Consider the following 22,324-nt stretch of genomic DNA (forward strand, 5'->3'; position numbering starts at 1 on the left):
ATGACTTGGAGGAGTTGACTGTGCAGGGATTTGGGACATTCTGCCTTAATCAGGTTGTCATCCAGGTATGGAAAAAATTGGATCCCTTGGACTCTGTAGAAAGCGATTACAGGAGCCAGGCATTTGCTGAAGACCATTGTAGCAGTTGAGAGTCCAAAGGGTAAGGCTGAGAACTGAAAGTGAGAGGAAGCAGCAGCAAAACACAGGAATTTCCTGTAGCTGGGGCTGATAGGTATGTGGAGGTAGGTGCCCTTTATGTCCAAGGTGGCTAGAAATTCCTGAGTTATCAGTAAAGGGAAAAGGGTTTCAAGAATCAGCATGGGAAAGGTGGGGACCTTTAAAAACAGATTTAGGTGGGAGAGATCCATGATAAGCCTCCAGGGTTTAATCTTCCTGGGCACGAGAAAGAGTCTTCAATAGAATTTCTTCCTTTGCTCCCCTAGAGGAAAAGGAGGCTGTCTGACTGGCTGGAAAAGGTGAAGTTAGTCTTTGGGTGGCTGATGAGTCCTCTCTGGGAGAAGAGGGAAATAAACCAGGATATAAAGTAGCCCTTTTCTATAATGGATAAAACCCACCTGTCTGAGGTGATGAATTGCCAAAGGGGAAGACAGTGAGAGAGTCTTAGGGACAAGGGAATGGAGTCTGGGGGGAGACAGTGAAGGCAGGTAGACACACAGGCTTACTGGCCCTATCCTGAAAGGGAGTCTTCTGGGTAGGAGGTTGAGCACGCAGAGGGAGTCTGCTCTTCCTTGGCACCTTTTCTGCCTCTAGCAAAGGGAGCTGGAGCAGAGTGTTTCCTCATGAACTACGTGTCTTTGATGGATAGTTCTGATGAGATTTGGGAATGGGGAGAGAGATGTTTAAGGTCTTGCAGCTATTTCCCTTTCTGCTGAAGGGCTTTGAATAGATCAGCTGCTTTAGAACTGAAAAGGGCAGAGTTATCCAGTGGTGCATCTATTAATTTTGCCCTAATATCATTGGAAAAGGGCTGAAGCCTTAACCAAGAACATCGTCTCAGGACTGAGGCAGAGGCAGCTGGTCTTTCAGAGGCTTCTCCAAAATCATAGCTGCAACGAATAAAGTTTCTGGTGACATGAGATTAAAAATTTGTGTCTTGGAAGCAGAATCTGTAAGGTCAGCCAAGAGTTTGATGACCTGGGACAGAAGTGCCAAAGCATACTTGTACACGTGTTGTTTGGTAATTTACTGCCCTGAAGGCCAGGGTAGAGGAAGTGCAAACTTTCTTACCAAGGCACTCCATGGCCATACTGTCCTTGGCAGTGGGGAGGACTGAGGTAGATGGCAATAATTTGGATGGCTTACCCGCAGAGACATTGGCAAGGCCAGTTACTGGGCATTTAATCAAAACTTTACCCCCCTTCAGGGACTTTGTAGAACCTGTCAGGTCACCTAGGAGCAGGTGGTTGGGAATCAGGGTTAAGAAAGGCAGTACTGAAGGCATCCATGAATGTTGGTAATACTGGGGAACTGCAGAAGGAGCAGGGGTTTCCATCTGCAGGAGCTCATATCTTTTTTGTACCTCAGATATCTCGGAGGAATCCCACTTAAAATGCACTCACCCAAAGGTGAGAGCCTCAGCTGGGGAGTCAGCCTCAACAGAGTCATCCACTGGGGAAGTATATCCAAGAGGAGAGGGCATCTGGGAGGAATACGAGAGGGAGTCCTCAGAAGAGGAGTCTGAGGAATCCTTAGCTTCATGTAGGATGACATCCTCAACCTGAGGCCTGGGACAGATTATAGGAGGCCCGGCCTGTGGAGATCTAGTAATGGCAGGACGTAGAGCCATAAAGCCATTAAGTATAAGGACAGTATAAGGACAAAATGATTGACTTCAACAATTGGCTAAGCTTCTGGTGTCATTCAAAGGGAATCCAGTATCTGTCTGCCTGGGACGACATGATCGATAAACCACGATGCTTTGCCAGAGATGGTCTGTGCCTGTCACCCCTGGGATTCAGGTTACTGGCTAAAGCTCTTGTCACCCCTATAGTGCCTTTTTTAGGCAAAGCTCAAAGGACAAAACCACCACCATAACAGATACAAGCATGCAAAATCTGAAGGTAATGCTAACTCAATGCTACTAAACCTCAAAATGCACTCTCTCAAGGCACTACTAAAAATGGAGAATATCGATATCTGTGCAGTAACTGAGACCTGGTTCAAGACTCCAGAGAGCACCCTGCAATACCAGGCTACAATTCTTACTACACTTTTCGGCCACCAAACCAAAACCGAAACACTAAAGGTGGAGGAGAGTCCATATTCACCAAGGATATACACATCTCCAGGCTAGTTGCCCAACACAATGCATCTGAAATTCTCCAGGTGCAATTAACACTAGGTAAAACTGCAATCCAAATTGTAGTTTGTTACAGAAACCCCACCATGCCCCAAGATTCTCATTACACCTTTCTAAACATACTGGAAAAAATTAAGATACAACCAAACACCCTAATACTGGGCGATTTCAACTACCCTGCCATTAACTGGGAAAACTACTCTGGTACCAACACCTTTTCCCAAAGGTTCTTGGAATTCATAAATTCCAACGCCCTGGATCAACTAATCCATTGTCCCACCAGGGGTCCAATATCCTAGACCTGCGACCGAACTTCCACTTTCCCTTTCTGGATGACATGTAACCCTAACAGGCATGCAGTGACAAAAGGAAACAAAAACGCCCCTAACGGGGTACTCATCTTTAGCAAAGATGTGAAGCGAAGATGGCAGGAATGCTGATGTTAGACTGGTGGCATTGAAGTTCTGAGGAAAGGAACGTGCAGACATCACTTATGGCAAACATTCCCTGGGCCAATGTCAGATGTCCTACATACCTAGCAGTGACTACAAGCTTTTGTATACTGGCCGAACGTTCAGGTAGCAAGAGAGGAAAATCCAACAGTTGGAATACTGCAACATAAGAATAGAAGGACATCAGGAGATGGCTGAATACAAGTATCACTGCTGCAGTATTAATGGTTATGCTTAGGAATTAGTTACATGTGACCACCCTGCTCAACTTCCACAGCTTTGGACATCCTCAATACACAAGGGAAAAAAGTTTATGCCATCTTTAGTTCTTCTCTAGAAGAGAAAGACGGTCGGCAACAAGTTTGCCCAGCTATGGGGATTATCACCTTATCAGGAAGTTTTACTAGTGAAAAGTTTTCCACAAAAAAGTGGGGATTAAAGACCCATCTTTTAAGTGCCTGGATTTCCAACTACAGAATAAGAGAAGATGATAGGAGTTTATTGGGGTAGTCTGTACCGTAGCAACAAAATACTTGCAGTGGAGCCTTATAATGAACAAGGTAATGTGAGCAAACTTCCTATAACAGTGAATGCCCCACTGCAAGTATTTTGCTGCTACAGTATAGACTACCCCAATTAATTCCTATCATCTTCTCTTATTCTGTAGTTGGAAACCCAGGCACTTAAAAAGTAGGTCTTTCTCCCTACGTTTTTGTGGAAAACTCTTCACTAGTAAAACTTCCTGATAAGGTGATAACCCCATAGCACAGCAAACTTGTTGCTGACAGTCTCGCTTCTAGACAAGAACTAAAGATGGCATAAACTTTTGTCCCTTGTGTAATGAGTACATGTCCAAAGCTGTGGAAGTTGAGCAGGGTGGTCACCTGTGACCAGTTCCCAAGCATAACCATTAATACTGCAGCAGTGATTCTTGCATTCAGGCATCTCCTGTTACAATGAGAGCACACACCTAGATGTACTTTAGTAGTTTGGGTGTTTTGCTAAGTTAGAACATACTCTGAGCTTTATTTATGCTGACTGGCAAAATTAAGTTGTACTTGAATTCATGATCTACAAATATGTATAGCCAGAAAATGCTAGATATTTGTATATTCAGATAGCAGGACTGCTCAATTCATCTTTGTATCAAAGCAGCCCAGTTTTGATTACAGAGTTAAGGTAAAGACCATGCTTAAGAGTTACGAGAAAGATGTTTAGCCTAATAACAAGGGTAGCCTTAAAGTATTTTTAGTGTGAAAGGATTAGTCCTAAATCTCGCTCCTTTTTGCGTGAAAGATGCCCCATGCTTGTAAAGGTTTTTGCTAAGAGATCTTCCTGATGTATATACCAGCAAAGAAGAATAGGGTCTTCCAAGGGAATAAATGACACCAAGGAGCTGTGCTCAGAGGTTGGTGTCATCTTTTCCAGCATGACATTAAGGGTCCAGTAGGAACCATTTGGTAGAAGGTTTGATGTAAATGACCTCTTACAGGAATATCCTATACAGCGATGTGACAGGACGGTCTATGGGAATATGAGTTGCAATGACAAACATATGCATGTTAAATAATGCACAAAATAGGCCATTACTCTGAATCTATTATTTTAGTGCACATTATAAGGAAGACTTTTTTCCATTTGATCAGAGAGAACTTTTGTGCAACACACCTACTTGACTCTAAGATATGCAGCACATTACTTGCCATAGAGGGGCTGACACAAGCTACTAGACCGTTTTTTTTTTAAAAACCTCTATTAAAATTCTCTCTCAAACAATCGCAGTTACACACGTTGATAGAAAAGAAAAATATGCCATACTAACATTTTTCATTATTTTCATGTATCGGATACTTTTTTTAATCATTTGCTCCTTATTACATAAATTGCTCACTTTCTGCCTTCCTCCTTAAACCTTTCTTAATACCGTTAAAATTACCAAGACAGAAGCAAACACGCATTTACAGAAAAAGAAAAACATTAACAATGTTTCCATTTATATACATTATTTTATTTCTTTGTAATCAGTCCAACATTTCATAAATTGCTGAATTACTGCCTTCCCTTAACTCTCACCCCTCCCTGAAAATTATTCTGCATACACTGTTCCCACAGTTTCTATTTGCTCCTTCCCTTTAAGATTTCTCTCCCAGTTCTTTTATTGCATTTATAATATCAAATATTTCCAACATGTTTTAGACTTTGCTTTCCATTTTCTAGTAATTGCTTTTTGACAGCCACAAGAATTAAACTTAATTGACTGAATTAAACTTAATTTACTGAATTACTATGAGTAGGTAATTCAGATCCAGTGTCCCAGCTCAAAAAATCATATCCTTCGTCACAGCCAGTCGCTCCCCCAATATTTCTGACAGTAACTCTGTAGGGAACAACATCTGCCAACTCATTACACTCTCAAAACACGTTTCCAGTTCACTCTTTCTTCCCTATCACACCTCCAACATTTGCTATCTACATGAGGAAAAATACTTTGAAGTATTCTTGGGGGCATAAGTATACCTAGGCAAACGCTTCCAAGCAAAGATTCTAAACCTTCTGGACTTCGTTGCATATTTGGGAGCCATTAATACATCTTCCCATTGTACTCTTGTAAATTACTTTTCCAGTCTCTTGCTAATCTTTTCTAACCTCCTTTTACCTAACATTTTCATAAATTTCTTCAGAAATCTACCAGTTATATTTTTACTTCTAGGTCTCCGTGATATATCATCACTATTGCAAATCAAGTTCTCATCCCCAACTACAAGTAATATGCTCTTCTGAAACAGATTTCTCCCAAAATTTTCTTACGCTCGATAAAAACAGTTTTTGAAGGAATATAAATACACAGCAGCATAATCCTTCTCCATTGCTAATATCCCCTTACTACCACAAATCTAACACTATTGCCTTTTTTCCTCTTCTATTGCTATTGGAGTACCTCTAGCAATTAGTTTATGTACCCCCCACTTTCCCTTTTTCCCTGATATTCAGCTGAATATCCATTCTGAAAGCCTTTTGTCAAAATGAAATGCTCATTTTCTTTTTTCATTATTTGCACTCTGCATTTCTTAATATAATTTAATACCATTTCCTTTATGTCTATACCTGCAAGGCCATTCACCTTCCAAGTTATGTATAGCATAGCCATTATAACAATACTCTACACAACATGCAGTTTATATTATGTTTTATACCAAATACAAACACAAAGTACAGTTTTGTACCTACCATAAATGTAGATGTCCGATAGGCATGCATCTGCAGTCCTTACAAATGGGTTGTCCTGTCGTCAGGCAGCCCTTCGGTCGGCCGGATTCCAAAGTCTGGGTCTGGCCTCGGCTGGTGTCGCACTTCACCCGACGTCATAGCTGCAGTTCTTCGGGTATAAAGGCATCAGCCGACGCCATTTTCCTCAGTGTTTCTTGCCCCAGATGCCAGGTGCCCTCTAGGAAGGCTAAATTTGGATAAATGCAAATGGTTCCAAATAGTAGAGAGCAAACAAAAAATAAGCATGTATGTACATATATACAAACAAATACACCATAATGGATTCCCCCAGCTAGCTACAAGATGGGCAAATACCCTAGGAGTACCACAGAGGGGAAGGAGGGTGGGTAATCCTGACTGCAGATGCATGCCTATCGGACATCTACATTTATGGTAGGTACAAAACTGTACTATGTCCTTCAAGGATGCATCTGCAGTCCTTACAAATGGGTAGAATACCATAGCCAAACTGGGGGAGGAGGAGAAAAGATTATGGTGTAGTTAAGATCCCTTGCAAAACAGCAGTGGCAAAACCTGCTCGGGATCTGGAGTATAAAGGTAAATTATAATGCTTGGCAAATGTATGCACGGAGCTCCAAGTAGCAGCCTCTAAAATGTCTTTGGTAGCCACTCCTCGTAGAAAAGCTGTGGTAGTGGCTGTAGCCCTTGTAGAGTGAGGCCTGATGTTTTCTGGAGTTTTCTTCCCATGGTAGGAATAACAAAATCTAATGCAATTTCCTATACACTTAGAGATTGTCCGTTTCGAAATTGCTTTTCCTTCCATTCCTGTTGCATATGCTACCAGTAGCTGGTCAGTTTTTCTATTGCTCTTGGTCCTGTCCAGGTAGTAACATAATTGTCTATGTACATCCAAGGTATGCAACAGTCTTTCTCCCCTGTTCTGTGGGTTGGGGAAGAATGTAGGTAGGTGGATAGCTTGATTTAAAGATACCCTGGAGACCACCTTTGGCATAAAAGTAGGATTAGTTCTCATGGACACTCTATCTTGATGGAAGATCAGGAAGGGCTGTACTGCCATTAATGCCTGCAGCTCAGATACCCTTCTTGCTGAAGTGATTGCAAGCAGGAAAGCAGTTTTCCATGATAAGTACTGTAATTCTGCTGTTGCTGCTGGTTCGAAAGGAGGGAGTGTCAACTTTTCTAGCACAAAGTTCAAGTCCCATGCTGGCAATGGTGGCTTCCTAGGTGGTTTTACGTTTTTAATTCCTCTCAGAAACTGCCTGAGTAGAGGATGTGAGAAGACTGGAGGATCCAAGTTGTATTCTGCTGAAATAGCTGATGCATGAATCTTAATGGAAGAATAGGACAGGCCGTTGTGGAAGAGCTCTGCCAAGTATTCCAGGACGTTAGCTATGTTTACCAGTGCCACATTTTCTCCTTTTGCAGTACTCCAAATGAGATATCTTTTCCATTTTGCTGAATAATTTTTCTTGTTGAGGGTCTGCGAGCCTCCAAGATAATGTCTTTAACCCTTTGAGATAAATCTGGGTTATTTGGTCTTATGCAATGCTCCAGGCAGCCAGCTGCAGTGTTTTCAGGTTTGGATGTAGGGTTTTGAAGTTGTTCTGTGTTAACAGCAGGGGAACAAGGGCAGAGGCCATATTTGTTCTCGAGACATGCTCCTCAGTAATGGGTACCAATGTTGCCTTGGCAGTCTGGAGCTATCAGGATGATCCTTGGACGGTCTTCTTTGATCTTCAATAGCACCTTGTGCATCAAAGGAAGAGGTGGGAATGCATATGCTGTCAGGTTTTTCCAACTGAAGGATAGGGAGTCCACTTTCCAAGCAAGTGGGTGGTACGTCCTTGTGCAGAATTTTTTCAGTTGGTGGTTGTGTGGGGATGCAAATAAGTCTATTTCTGGTAGTCCCCATTTCCCTGTAATGGTTTTGAAGATGTCCGGATGCAGCATCCATTCGTGAGCATCCGTGGTAGTTCTGCTTAGGATGTCTGCTAGTATATTTTCTTTTCCTGGCACAAAAATTGCTTGTAACTGAATGTTGAAGCTCAGGGCCACATTCCAGAGGTCCATTGCCATCCGGCATAGAGGGTATGAATGTGTGCCTCCCTGTTTGTTGATGTACCACATAACTGTGGTGTTGTCCGTCCTTATCAGCAGTTGACCCTGTTGAAGAAATGGTCTGAATGCCTGAATTGCCAGTTTTACTGCCAGCATTTCCTTTTGATTTATGTGTAGGTGCAGCTGGTCTTGAGTCCATAAGCCTTGTATGCACTTGTCCAGCATGTGTGCCCCCAACCGAGGTCTGAGGCGTCTGTTGTGATGGCCTGGCTTGGCTGAGTGTTGTGGAAGGGCAGTCCCTTGTTTAATTGACAGGCCTGAGCCCACCATTGGAATTCTTGCTTCAGGCATGGAATTATTGGAATTTGGGTTTCTAGGCTGTGCTTGTGCTGAGACCATAAATTCCTTAGGTACCACTGTAACTTTCTCATATGTAGTCTGGCATTTGGAACCAATATTATGCAGGATGCCATGTAACTGAGGGCTTGCAGGACTTTTCTTGCTGTTAGCTGGTTCTGCTTTGTTAATGCCATGAAGTAGAGAGGGAGTTGCTCCTGTTTTCTACTGTCAGGAATGCCATTTGTTTTGATGTGTCCAGATCTGCACCCAAGAAGGTTATCCTTTGGGATGGTATCAGCCTTGACTTTTTTATATTGACTGTGTATCCCAGGGCTTGTAGTAGATGAATGACCCTTTCCAAATCTTTTGTTAATTTGTTTGTGTTGTCCGCTTGTAACAGGCAGTCGTCCAGGTAAGGGTAAATTTGAATTCCCTGAAGCCTGCAATGAGCAATTACTGATGCCAGGCATTTCGTGAATACTCTGGGTGCAGTAGATAAGACAAAGGGCAATGCTGAGAATTGATAATGCTCTGATCCTGCAAGAAATCTGAGGTATCTTCTGCAATTTGGTCGTATGGGGACGTGCAGGTATGCCTCCTTGAGATCTAGAGTTACCAGCCAAGACTCCTTGCCCAGCATGGGAAGAAGCTGCTGTAGGGTCAGCATTTTGAATTTTGGAACAATGAGTTATGTGTTTAAAGCGGACAGGTCGAGAATAGGTCTCCATTGGTTTTCTTTTCTTGGTACCAGGAAGAGTCTGGAGTAAAATCCTTGCCCTTGTTCCATAGATGGTACCCTTTCTACAGCTCTCATCCTTAGTAAGTGAGTTATTTGTTCTAGAGCTTCTGTCTTCTGATTTGGAGGTAGGTTTGGCATTCCTCTCTTCCTTGGTAGAGTATGGAAGTGAAACCTGTAACCTTGGTCTATTGTCTGTAAAATCCATTTGTCTCCTGTGATGTAATGCCAGTTTACTGAAAATAAGGCTAGCTTCCCGCCTAAGGGTGCTTCTAGTTGTTCCCTGGTAGGCGGTGCCAGAGCCAAGTCACTGTGATTGTCCTGTGGAAGTGGTGGTGGCTGGATCTGTGGCTGCACCTCGCTGGTTGTTATTATGCCACTGACGTCCCCTGTAGGCACCTCTGGATTGACCCCTGCCTCTTGAGCGCCTATTCATGCCTCTCGGAGCTCTGGAGGTGTCTGGAAAGGACCAATTCTTGGAAGGCCAGTTCCTGCTAAACCTTGGAGGCTGGACCTGCAAGAAATCCTTGACTGTCTGGACAGATTTTGCTTTCTCTTCCACCTTCTTCAGCACCTGCTGTGCAGGGGAGCCAAACAAATTGAGCTTATCCATGGGAGCATCTAGGAGCTTTGATTTAACATGGTCTGGTAAGGACTGCTCTTTTAACCATGCATGTCTTCTGATCACTGTGCCAGTCATGGCTGATCTAAAGGAAGCCTCCAGTGCATCATAGCCGCATTTTAAGGAATGATTACTGACCTGCTGAATGTTATGTACCATTTCCTGTACAGATTTTTTATCTAATGGTTCATCTGAGGTTAGTTTTTTAGTTAACTGGTCTAACATAAATTCCTGATACTGAATCATGTGGAATTGGCAGTTCAAGGCCCTAGCTGAAAGAGTAGCAGAAGTGTAAACTTTTTTACCCCATCTCTCTAAGGCCCTAGGATTCCCTTTCAGAGGGGAGGGGTTTTTTGGCAGAGGTAGCTGCTACAGCCTTGGGTCCCTGGGAGATAGTTTCGGGATCTGCAAAAGGGGCCTTATACAAATGATAATGTGTGTCCGGAACCCTGTAGTACCTATCGGGCTTAGCCGGGGCCGGAGGTAGAGAATCAGGAGCAGTACAAGCATCATTAAATGCATCATCCACAACAGTAAGTACTGGAGGAATGGCTAAAGGCCTATGCTGTGGCAAATGCAAAAAGGTTCTAAGCCTTTTCCTAGAGTCTGAAAAATCCTGGCCCTGCCATTGAAATTGTTCCCTCATAGCATGCAAGGTTTCCCCAAAAGAAAATTCCTCAGGCGGAGAGGCAGAAGGAATGGACTCTTCTGCATCAGAGTCCTCATAAGGAGAAAAGGGGCCCTCTGGAGGGTTTGAATTATCTGAATCATCAGAGGGGTCATCTGAAGAAACTGGCCCAGGGAGCTGTACACTAGTCCTCTTCTCTGGAGGTGGGTGAGAGGCCCTGTCTGGATGTGGTTGGGATCCCCGGATCAAAGAAATGAGATCCTCTGCTAGACTAAGCATTTGTGAACTAGAGCTAGGCCTGTGAGAGGGGGTCCTAGCAGGCACAGTTTTGGTAGTTTTTGCTGCTTTAGCCCTGGCAAAGGCCTTAATCGACATGGATGCAGGAGGCCTAGCAGCTCCACGTGCAGGGGTGGATATATCCAAAGGAATAGTGTCAGATAAATCCTGTGAACTTGCAAGAGCAGGTGGGATTTCAGTAGCAGATTCAGCCAAGCTAGATGAGGCCTCGGTAAGAGGTAAGTTTTCGGCTGAAGGAAGAACCGTGGACTCGGTTTCAGCCGAAACAGAGACACTCGCGGTTGGCTTAACCGCGGTTTCGGCCGAAACCGCGGACCGCGAGTGTCGGTCCTTTTCCGTGCGCTTTTTAGAAATTTGCGTAGTCGGAGTATCCGACGGCATAATGTAAGCAAAAGCGGAGCCGAAAAACACTTCAGCAAATTCCGACCGACGTCTAAGCGTCCGTCGGTTGAAAGAAGCACAGGTTAGACAAGCTGCTAAGTCGTGGTCTGGGCCTAAGCAAGGTAAGCAGTAAGAGTGGAAATCTTTATGAGGTATTTGTTTCCCACAAGTTAAACAGTTATTCACTTTTTCTGACATCGGCTGAGGCAAGAAAGAGTCCCCAATGGGGTACTTAGCTTTTTAGAAGTCTTCGGTAGTAGTAATCTCTGGTTCTGACCGACCGGCACTTGCGAACAGCTTCTGCTTCTGGTGCCACGCGGCAAGAAAGACTGAGGAAAATGGCGTCAGCTGATGCCTTTATACCCGAAGAACTGCAGCTATGACGTCGGGTGAAGTGTGACACCAGCCGAGGCCAGACCCAGACTTTGGAATCCGGCCGACCGAAGGGCTGCCTGACGACAGGACAACCCATTTGTAAGGACTGCAGATGCATCCTTGAAGGACATATTGTTTTACAGTTTTCTACCTTTTAATGTCCTTCTAAACATTAGTGACAAAATGGGGTATATTCCTTTCAGTTCCCCCACAAAGTCAACAAAAGTTGTCTTATTCAGCCACATTCTTGCAAAGCCATATTTCACAAATGTGATTGATGCTTTAGAGTCTCGCATCTAATTTCAGCGTTGTTAGTATTCTTCCTGTTCATGTCCATCTCCCATCACCATACTCTAGTTCAAGTCCAAGGTACTCCTGATACTTCTAGTCAACTCCTATGCTTTTTTCTGTCTCAAGCATTTTATTTTGGAAGACTGAAAAAGATTTCGCTAGGAAAGTCTATGAAGTTTATCATAAGAATGATAGGCAGAACCCCCCCCCTCTGCTTGCTAGCCCACTTTTTGTTGGATAAACGTTTTTACTTCCTCTTCAGCCGGTTCTACATCAAAAATGCCTTTGAACCTCCAGGAAAAAAAAACCTCTGACGACAGCTAGATTACAGCAGCTTGAATCTCACACCTGCATCTTGACATTCTGATTGCTGGGATAAATTTGTTCCGTTTTTTGCCAGGAGCACAATAAATTTTCTATAAGCATTCTGTGTCCAATTTTAATACTTTGCCCTTCTGCAGCAGTTCTGTCAGATCAGTTCTTTCTGCTGGTATAATTGCATCTTTACTAATATAGGTTTTTGGCTGCTTTCTCATGACCAGGTTTGGAACACACACAGTGTGCTTTTTCATTTATCAAATCCTGCTTTGGAACACTGGCCCAGTTGCTTATTTGCGTTTTCATAAAATCAATACAGTTTCTTTGGTACAGCAGAAAATCTCAGGACTTCTCTGCACTCGCTGTCTTCTAACTACTATTTTTTGAAACAACTGTTCTTAAGAAGCCTCATTACTCTGCTAGCTTTTTCATTTCAACCTGATTTTTTTGCAGTTTTATCAGTTCATCTGATCAGCTAGTTAAAGCTTCTTCTATTTTTCCAGCCTTTTGTTATCTGAGCTGATACAGTCCTTTAATGGTTCATTTATTTTAATCATTTCTCAGTACATTTGATGTATTTTTCTGCTAAATTACTGGAAGCCATCTCTTAAACCAAAACTGAAGCTTGAACTGCTTCTTGTTGAACAGCTGCAGAATCTTTCCCAGACAGTGTTTTCACTAGATTATCCACATTTCTTCTTTGCTGGCATCCAGGCAGTGTACTTACTAGCCAGTAACTGAATTTTATCCAAAAACAGTATCAATGGCACTCTTATTTCTCAGTTTTTTTTTCACAATGGGAGAGCTGAAGTTAAGCTGTTAATCAGTGTCCATGCATCTTGAAGTCTCAACCTACCACCTCTTCCTCTGACAATATTCTGCATGTATTGTTTGTACAAATTACATTTCTATGCATTTCCCCCTTCCCTTTCCTAAATATCCCACCAAAGTTCTTTTATCTCCTTTACAATATTCAGTACTTCACTTGTAGTTGGTTAGATTTTAATTTCCACTTTCTAGTAATTGCTTTTCTGGAACTCAACATTAAAGTTGGTAAGGCCTTACTATGCTGGGGCCAGCCAGATCCTATAGTCCCAGCTCAAAAGAAGCATTTCCTAAGTTACAATTGTTTGCTCCCTTAACATTTCTGACAAAGTACTCTAGGGAAATTTTTAAGTGTGCCAACTCTTTACACACACACACACACACACACACCACCAATTACCTCATGCTTTCCCATTACACATCCAGAATATGCCATCTACCCAAGAAAAAAAATATCTGAAGTCTGCTCGTGGTATAAAATACCAATGCAAAACTCCTAAGTCTTTTATACTTTGTTGAATATTTGACAGCCATACAGAAGTACTCCCATTTTCTCTTCTCAGTCTTTTCTAACCTCCTTTGATTGATTCTTATAATCATGCAATATTTTATATGTTCTAGTAATTATTCCTTTTGAACAGCAGCTTCTGTTCTAGACTCAGCTAAAAGTGCTAGTGAGTTTCACTGGGATTCAATAAAGCCTTCACTAAGTGTACACTGTTTTGAGTGAACACTCACAAGCATAACTCACACCTTCTTCCTCCCAACATTAGTTTTCCTACTGATTTTCTCACGGCTTTAAATACTGAAGGGGATTCATAAAGGTTACAACAAAGAGTAGACTACAGTACACCTAGTATAATCTTTCTGAGCGACTACAAAGCGCAAATGATGCAGAAGGGATGTTCTTGAATACAGATAGTGTACAACACAGTGTAGGTGTTACTGAATCTGACCCCTTATCTTTCATTTAGCACTCCCTTTATCTCTTTCCCTTTGCCTATATTCTATCAAAATCTGATAGGGAAGGCAGTCTGCAGATTCAAGTTCTTGAGCTTTCTTCTTGGACTAGTAAAGGGTGGGTTTGGGGGAGCTGCCTGGATCTTTTGTTAGCTGGATTATCTGGAAGAATCACTTGCACCTTGGCCACACAGTCACTATTAGAGAAGCCCTGCTTTGGTAATTTTGAACTTCTGCAACATCTTAGAGATTAGGGGGAAAGAGTGGGAAGCAAAACCTCTGGTAGCCATTCTCCTTGAAAACATCAATCCTTGGTGTTAATCTCCAAATTATACCTTGGAACATTTGAAAAAAACAGCATGCCCTGACTGATGACGTTACACCTGCTTAGATTGAATGCTATTGCATTCTGGTCTGACATGATGTACGACTCCTGCAATTAAAGGCCTAGGCTATCACTGCCAAGTTACAAAACCAGTATGTGGTGCCATATTATCATGGTGTTTGCACTTATATGGTCACTGGCTGCTATACATTTCTGAAAGCTCTTACAGCTGATACAAAGGCCATAGTTTATTTTCTGGCTGACATGCCTTATGGCCATGGAGGGCAGAAGGTGCTTTGTGTAGGTACCCCAAGTTATAGATATCTGCTGTCGAGGTCCAGGTGCCGCTTGGGACCCATGATAGTATCTCCTGATTTATTAACACCTGATGCAACAGCCATTTGAACTCTTCCTCGACAGAATTAGTGATACTATTCCTCTTCACTGGATGACTGTTTCTCCTGAAGAGCTACAAAATACCACTGGATTGTTCTCTTACACATCTTGGTTAGGAGGCACCATCAAGATGGAAGAGGACATTTACCCTATTGACTTTAGGGGCATCCAGGTTGACAGGTTTGTCTTCTGGTTCAGATTTTGAAAAGAAATGACCCAGCTGTTAGACCTGCATTATAGACATAACACGAGTGTGTTCTGCTGTACATCCACAATATATCTTAAAGTGTTTTTCTGCCTGCTGCAAGACTTGATTTGGGAAGGTTTAAGGAAATCCCCTACAGTAGAGGCGCAATGGAAAAAGTACCTTACATTTTATACTTCCTCCTCCTCCTCGTCATTTGAACCAGCCAGTTATCAAGGCAAGGCTGAATATAAATCCCTTTAATCCTGAGGTAGGGCAAACACTGGTGCTTAGCATTTGGAAAAATAACATGACATGATCCAACCAGTGACCATCTTTCAGCAGGATCAGAAACAAAGCCTCCTTCATTGTTCCTGTAAGCAGAACCCTCAGTCAAGATTTGGTGTATACAAAAGATATTTGAGAAGAGAAGATAACTAGTTTTACCTGGTCTTCCAGAATGGGAAGCATTCCCATGAAAGAGCTAGCATACTCAATTGTGTGCGTGCTGGGAGCATCTGTAGAGGACAGTAGTTTATCTGAGGTACTACCAGCCAGGGCACTCAAAGGACTGGTTTCCAGGTGCAGACCTGATCCAACTGGGTTCTGCCTGATGGACTAGGTAATGGACTGTTTACGTTCCAGAACTCACCCCCCCCCAACTGCGGAGGTCCAACACTATTATTCGTAATCCAGCTAATTGCATGATGGCTGAAAATTTGAACCCTATCTACTCAAGGCTGACAATGCAACAAAGGGTCCATGAAGCTATTTCTAGTTCTGAAGTGGGTGTGATTAATACCAACCTGAGGTTTCCTTTTGCTTCTGATAGTGCACCTGCATGGGGCGGGGGCTGTGCAAGACAGCCTTCTTGTCAATCCCTAGGCTAAGCAATTGGAATAGCCATTTCTGAGAAGCAAGGCAGACCAAGATTCCCCTACTGATTTTCAGGTGGCTGGGATGAAACTCTAACATACAGGCAGGGCTTTATATCTTTTTTCTTTTACAAGCAGTAAAGAAAATGCCAGTATTCATCTTGGCTCATAATCTAGGGACTCACACCAATACAATTATTTTTAGGTACTAAATATTGGAACTTTTCTATCACAAGACATCAGGACCAAAATCTAAACAGTGTGAGTGGCAGAAAGAGCACTCAGGAACTGAGGCAGGATCAACTTATGTGGCACAAGAAATTCAGGGAGAATGCATGCCAGCATCTCAGGACATACACTGAAAACTAGTTAAACAGAAAGGAAGAAGATCCCTAATTGTAAATCTGCTTGAGCTTTTTAGGCATCAGCTTGAAGAATTGGTATGTGACACCAATTCCACATCCATTCAACAATGAAAAAGCTATGCCATGCATAATAGCATGTGAAGTATTTTGTTTACGTTCAGCATGACTTTTCTTTTTTAAACAAGAAACATCTTTATTAAATCATCATGTACAACGTAGGCAATCACATTTGCATAAATGAAAACAAACCATATTGATATAATTTTAGTTGCAAACATCATACATCACAAACCACGTTAAGATAACTGCAGTTGCAAACATAGATCACTTATAATCTATACAGTCATTTGTCCATCAAACATTACATAGCTCATTCAACTCCTGCCTCCTCTGCATGTATTGTGTCCACAATTCCCATTTTTTCCTATGTAATTTGCACCTATCCTTTCCTAAAGATCCAAATTCCATTTGTTTCACTACTTCTAGTAAATAAAGTTGGTTTAGACTTTGATTTCCATTTTCTAGTAATTGCTTTTTTGGCAGCCACTATAATTAGACTCAGCAAGCATTTTGTTAGCTTTTGAACCCCACTGGCTGTTTAATGGAAGTGTTTGCAACAACCCTTCTGAAAATTTAAGAGATGTCCTGAGAAAATAATGGCCTTTGAATGTCGATGTCTCTCTAATAGAAGCATTTGCAGCTCTTCTGAGTTTCAGAGTCATTCAAAGAGTTTACTGACTTTTGAATTAAAGGAACTGTTTAGTAGAAGCATTTGTATCCTTAGGGGTAACTCCATAGGTATTCTCAGAGCTGGATGGAAAAGACTAATCAGATGTTCATCTAAAATGACAATATTTGCATAGGTAGATAGCAAGGGCTGCATTTTCAGGTGTGAATGCTAAAATGGCTTAATTATTTAATTTTCTACAGCAACCTCTGTTGTAAAATTGCCAAATATTTTAATTTCTTTTAATAGGCATGAGAGAATCCTTCAACTCTCTAGGCCAGCTGTCTCCCATTCACTTACACAACAAGAGCCATTAATAAAAATATTACCTTTGAAACTCAGTGGAACTACTCAGTTAAGTAAAGTACTTTGCTGTCCAGTGAGATCTACTTAAGAGCTCTTACCTGAGAGTGCCTAAAATGTGTTCGAAGCATCTGCCCTATATTCTGAGTGTGAGAGAGATCCAAGGCTGCATCCACCTCATCCAGGATGTATATGGGGGCAGGTTTGAACAGAAGCATAGCTAGGATCAGTGACAAAGCCACCAACGATCTAAAAAAGGCACACACAAAAGAACAACCTATAAATATTTATGGAGCAAGTCAAATGATAAATCTTGGGATTAAATTTCTACATTTCTTGAAATGTCAATAAGCCAGATATGATTTTTCCCCAGTGAGATTAATTAAAATAACATTTAACAGGCAGAATAGATGCAAAGAATATCCTGCATTTGTCTATGAATGGAGAAGTAAGCTAATTTAGTAGTAAAGACCAGCTTTTCTTACAACAGTCCAGCTAGGAAGCATCCATCATGAAGTACTGATATATGAAAACTCACCATAATAGATGTTTGAGTAGGATCACTACTGCAATAGAATTCCTGAAATAAGTGAAATTAACTTCTGACCGATTTCTACCTGCTCAGCCTCATCTGATCTCTGCAGACAATGGTGGTGGTGATGGGGGTGGTGGTTATACCTTGCAGAGGAAGGAACTTTCAGTAATGACAAAACATATTTGAGTCCTAGTTACTAGCCCTTACTTTTTAGGTAGATGTGCAAGTCTAGACAGGGAAAAAGGACACTAGCTGCTCCTTATCCCTCCTCCTCCTCATCTTTCTCTGAGAAGCTGGATCTCCAGTCTAGGAGCACAGGTAGAGTATGGTACCAGTAGCCTGCAAGGCTGGTCCCTCTCCCCAATGCTTGATAAATATTTGGAATAAGACTGCTCATGGGAATGTTTGGGGAAAGGTAGAAATGCAATAAAGGACTCTACCAAAACATTTACTGTTATGGTACAATGTTAGCCAACTGTAGTACACCCCCCACATGGATCACTACTGCGGTAGAATTCCTGACACATATGAAAACTCACAAAGCTTTATCAGGAATTGGGGGAGAGAAACCAGGGAAGATTTCTCCTGTCACCTCCCTCTAGGCTTGTTTGTCTTTTCGGCTTTTCCCGGTTAAGGGTCGCCACAGCGGAACTCCGGTCTGCTAATAATTGGCAGTAGATTTTTATGGTGCCGAGTTGCCGGCCCGACGCCCAACCTTCAGTGAAGGCACACCCATTCACACGTCTTTCAAACTCCATTCGACCGCGGGGAGGACATGCATACTCTAAACAGAAGGCACTCCAGCAGAGAATCAAACAGGAGAACCTCTTGCTGTGAGGCAATAAAGCTACCGCTGCACCACCGCGGCTACAGATGAGCTCTTGCAGGCTACTAGTACAAAACTCGACCCTGTGTTCCTGGATGACAGTTCCAGCTTGCAATGTTTAAAGAAGGCGTGGATAGAGGAAAAATAGCCATTTCACAAGTACTTTGAGCTCATTGTTCAAATGGGAGCATGGTCAATTTTTTCAGCACAATGTCAAATTTCAAGGGAGGTAGGACTGCTCCTTTTATGAGTGAAGGTGGATTACCACCAAAACTATTTAAAAAGTTCATTCATGCACAAGAGGCGGGCTGTCTTGTCGGGCAAGCAGAAATGGCAGCAACATGTACATCAATGCGAAATCAAAAGGTCTGCTGAAACATCTGATAAGAGAATTACAAGCACCTCCATTTCACTAGGTTCCTGTTTTTTTCCCCACCAAACACAGGAAAAGTACAATTGTTCAAGAACTTACCTTAACAGGAGATGTCCAACTTGTCTGTTACAGTATTCCTTACTATAGGGGATATCCTGCCAAGGTTAGCTGTATATCCGGCCAGTATAGTAAAGCCTGCACCTTTCCATGTACAACACAGAGTTATGCCCTACTTCCAAAGTGTAAGGAACATGTGATATACGAGAGTACAACCCTCAGAAATTAACTGTACCAGAAGAGGGACAAAAGGATGTGGCACAAGTACATCCAGACAAAAAAGAAACAAAAAAGTCCTCTCAGCTAGAGGAAAAAAGAGAAAAAACACAGGAAGAGAGGGCAGGAAAGGAATACTTTGCTGGAGAAAGAAGAAACCTAACAAAACAGGATAAGCCTATCAAAACCTGCTCTTCCCTTTGAAAATGCATCCAAATTATAGTACTTCATAAAAAGTAAGCACACGGATCTAGCATCAAGACCCTTAAAGCTCCAGAAAAGGCAACTGCCTACTAGAATAAGGTTGAACAGACGTAGGAAGCTGTTTAACATCAAGTAATGAAAGGAAATGGATTCAGAAATAAAAAAAATGGTTGGCTTGGAAACTGTAAAACCCAATTTCTTGTCCTGAAAAGAAAAGTTGCTCAGACTGTCTAATGTCTTTATTCTAATCTAAACAGTATCAGAGCTATCTATGCAAATCCAATGAATGGAGAATCCTCTTAGTTTACAGAGAAGGAAAGAATTAGGAAAGATGGGGAGACAATTCACAGACATGATTGACAACCTTGACATAAATGTAGGATTGCTTCCAAGAGACATCTTGCCTCTGTGGAAAACTAGAAAAAGGAAAAACAGCCATAAGAGCCTGAAGTTCAGAGGTTCTCTTGGTAGAAGTCAGGGCCACCAACAGAACAGTTTTCCAGGTATACAATTTCAAAGTGGAAGTAGCTGCTGGTTCAAAAGGTGGCTGGGTGACCTTTTCTAGAACCTAATTCTGGTTCCCAAGGATGACACATGGGTTTTCTTACAAGACTAATATGAAAGATGCCTTTTAGAAATGGTTTGACCTCAAATCAAGAAGAAAGTGGTGAATCCAGTGGCAGATAGACAGAAATGGCAGAACAAATTAGCTTTAATGAAAGAAAATGCCACATCAGAACTGAGCAATTAGGAATGAACAGCAGGAATTCACACAGAAAGTATCCTGTGCATTGTTGTGGACACCAGGAAAATATCTTCCACTTAGCTACACAAGAAAACACACTACTAGAAAATCTTATCTCCTGTAAAACCTGTAGGACATTCTCAGAAAAATGGAGCCAGAAAGGAATCAAAACCTTGTCTCCCAGACAGTAAAACTGTAGGGTGGGAAGATGAAGGTGAACGACATGTGAAAAAGGTCCATCCTGCGGGGTAACTTGTGAAGACTGCTCCTGGCCAGGTGAAAGAAGGTGAAACTAATGCTGTCTGGCCCAAATTGGTGTCACCAACAAGATCTTGGGCCTGTCCAACTTGATCTTGTGAAAGGCCTCTAATAGTGGAAAAGGGGGAAATGCATACAAGAATATCTATCTTCAAGAGAGGGCATGGTGTCTAGTTTCCAAGCCACAGAACGTAGCACTCCGGAACAGAAACTGATCCATCTAAGGAGTACCCCACCAATGAACAATGCCCAGGAAAATCTCTCTGGGAAACATCCAGTCATGAAGATCTGTCCTGGATCTACTCAAAGCATTTGCCATTGCATTCTTTTCTGAGGAGATATAGGCTGCCCGAAGAATCAAATGATGTTGAATGGAAAAGCCCCATGCTATGAGGGCAAGTCTGCAAAGGCAGTAAGACTTTGCCCCCTTTCCTTGTTTATGTACCACATGATTGTGGCATTGTCTGCAAAGGCCCTGAATGTCTCTGGGGATCAAGGATAATTGAGGATCTGATATGCTCAGTCAATTCCTAAGGAGACCAAACTCCCTGATCCTGATGTTTCTGGAACCCCCCCCCCTCAATTTGGCTGGAGCATTTGTATACATCTACTGGGTGTAAAGAGAAACCAGAAAAGGAAGGCCTGGATTTAGAGATAGCTGGTTGCTCCAAAGAAACTCTTTCCTTACACAAGTCAAGAGGAATTCACAAGTCCACAGGATAACAATGTTGAAGTTAAACTGCCTTGCAATACCAGTGGAATTTCCTCATATGGAGTCTGGCAACTGGAACAATATGGATAGTGGATGCCTTGAACCCTATGGCTCTTATGAACTCTTGCTGAGGACTCTTGCAGAGTTGCAGAGGAAGATACTGAAAGAAAAAGTTGTCAGAGTGGACCTTGGGGGAGGAAGAAAGGATGTCATGGTAAGAGTTTGAATTCTGCAACAGAGAAACACCCAGTCATGAGAAGGTGCCAGAACTGACACAGTTAACTCCACACTACAAAGGATGAATACTGTGAACTCCAAGTCCTGCAGGAGAGCCAGCTGAGGAGAAGCTTGAATGAGAAGATTGTCCAGATGAGGAAGAATCTGAAAGTCATGAAGCCTGCAAAGGGCTACGAAGGGAGACTGATATTTGGTAAATACCCTCAGGGCTGTAGAAATACCAAATGGCAAAGCAGAGAACTGATGAGAGGAAGATGCATAGAACTGTAAAAACTTCATGAACAAAGGATTAAAAGGAATATGGAGTAAGCATCCTTCAAGTCTAGGGAAGTCTGATGAACTAAGGCGAAAGCATTAGAAATAGAGTCAAGAGTCTACATTTTGAATGAGAGAACTTTCAGAAGTGCTGAGAAAAGAAACGATATTGGTCTCCAAGAACCTTCTTTCCTGGGAACTAGAAACATCTTGGCATAGGAACTCTTGCCCTTTTGGCAAGGAGGAACAGGCTGAATTGTGCCCCTGACACAGAAGATCATGAATCAACCTTGTTGAAGCTTTTTTTCAGTTAAACAGGTAGATGAAAGAGGGTTCTTGTGACAAGAACTGTCATCCATCTACCCAATTAACTGAATAAAGTGTCAGAAACTTCAACAAGGGGTCTTTATTCCTCCCTCAGGAATCAGTAAGAATGAGTCTCCTACATCTGCTAGCTGAAGTAATTTTATCTGGACTAATCATTCATACTCTTGTTTCTCATTAGTCCCCCCCCCCCCCGGTCACAGGTGGGATAACAGACCTGACTTAAGCTATCCGGATAACCTTTTTATTTGTTTGAAAGAAGGGTTCTATGCATCTTGAGGTTGGATCTTCAAGATCAAGCTCTCCATGCAAAATCAGAGTCATCTATTGCAACGCTCTGGGTTGGCCGAAAGTGAACAAAGAGAATCTCTGGATTGAAATATATCTAATTTAAACTACCAAAGCAATTCCTGAACCAGACAAGAAATTATTGGAATTTTTTTGTTGAGATAATTTTGGTGTTGAATCCAGGCCGACAGATACCAACAGAATCTCCTCATGTCAAGCCTAGCATAGGGGAGCATGAGGATGGTTGAAACCACGAACTAGAGGGCTT

General features: G+C 42.2%; 1 protein-coding gene across 1 annotated transcript in view; it reads right to left on the reverse strand.

Annotated features, from left to right (window-relative positions):
* SMC2 (structural maintenance of chromosomes 2) overlaps positions 1–22,324 on the reverse strand; it is a 1,579,182-nt gene that overhangs the window by 42,217 nt on the left and 1,514,641 nt on the right. Inside the window, exon 26 of the mRNA XM_044060351.1 lies at positions 17,128–17,275. Coding sequence (XP_043916286.1) covers positions 17,128–17,275 — 148 coding nt within the window. The remainder of the gene's footprint in view (positions 1–17,127; positions 17,276–22,324) is intronic.

Source organism: Protopterus annectens, chromosome 2.part0 (assembly GCF_019279795.1).
Source record: "Protopterus annectens isolate FY-2018-M chromosome 2.part0, PAN1.0, whole genome shotgun sequence".
In the NCBI taxonomy this organism is placed as follows: Eukaryota; Metazoa; Chordata; order Ceratodontiformes; family Protopteridae; genus Protopterus; species Protopterus annectens.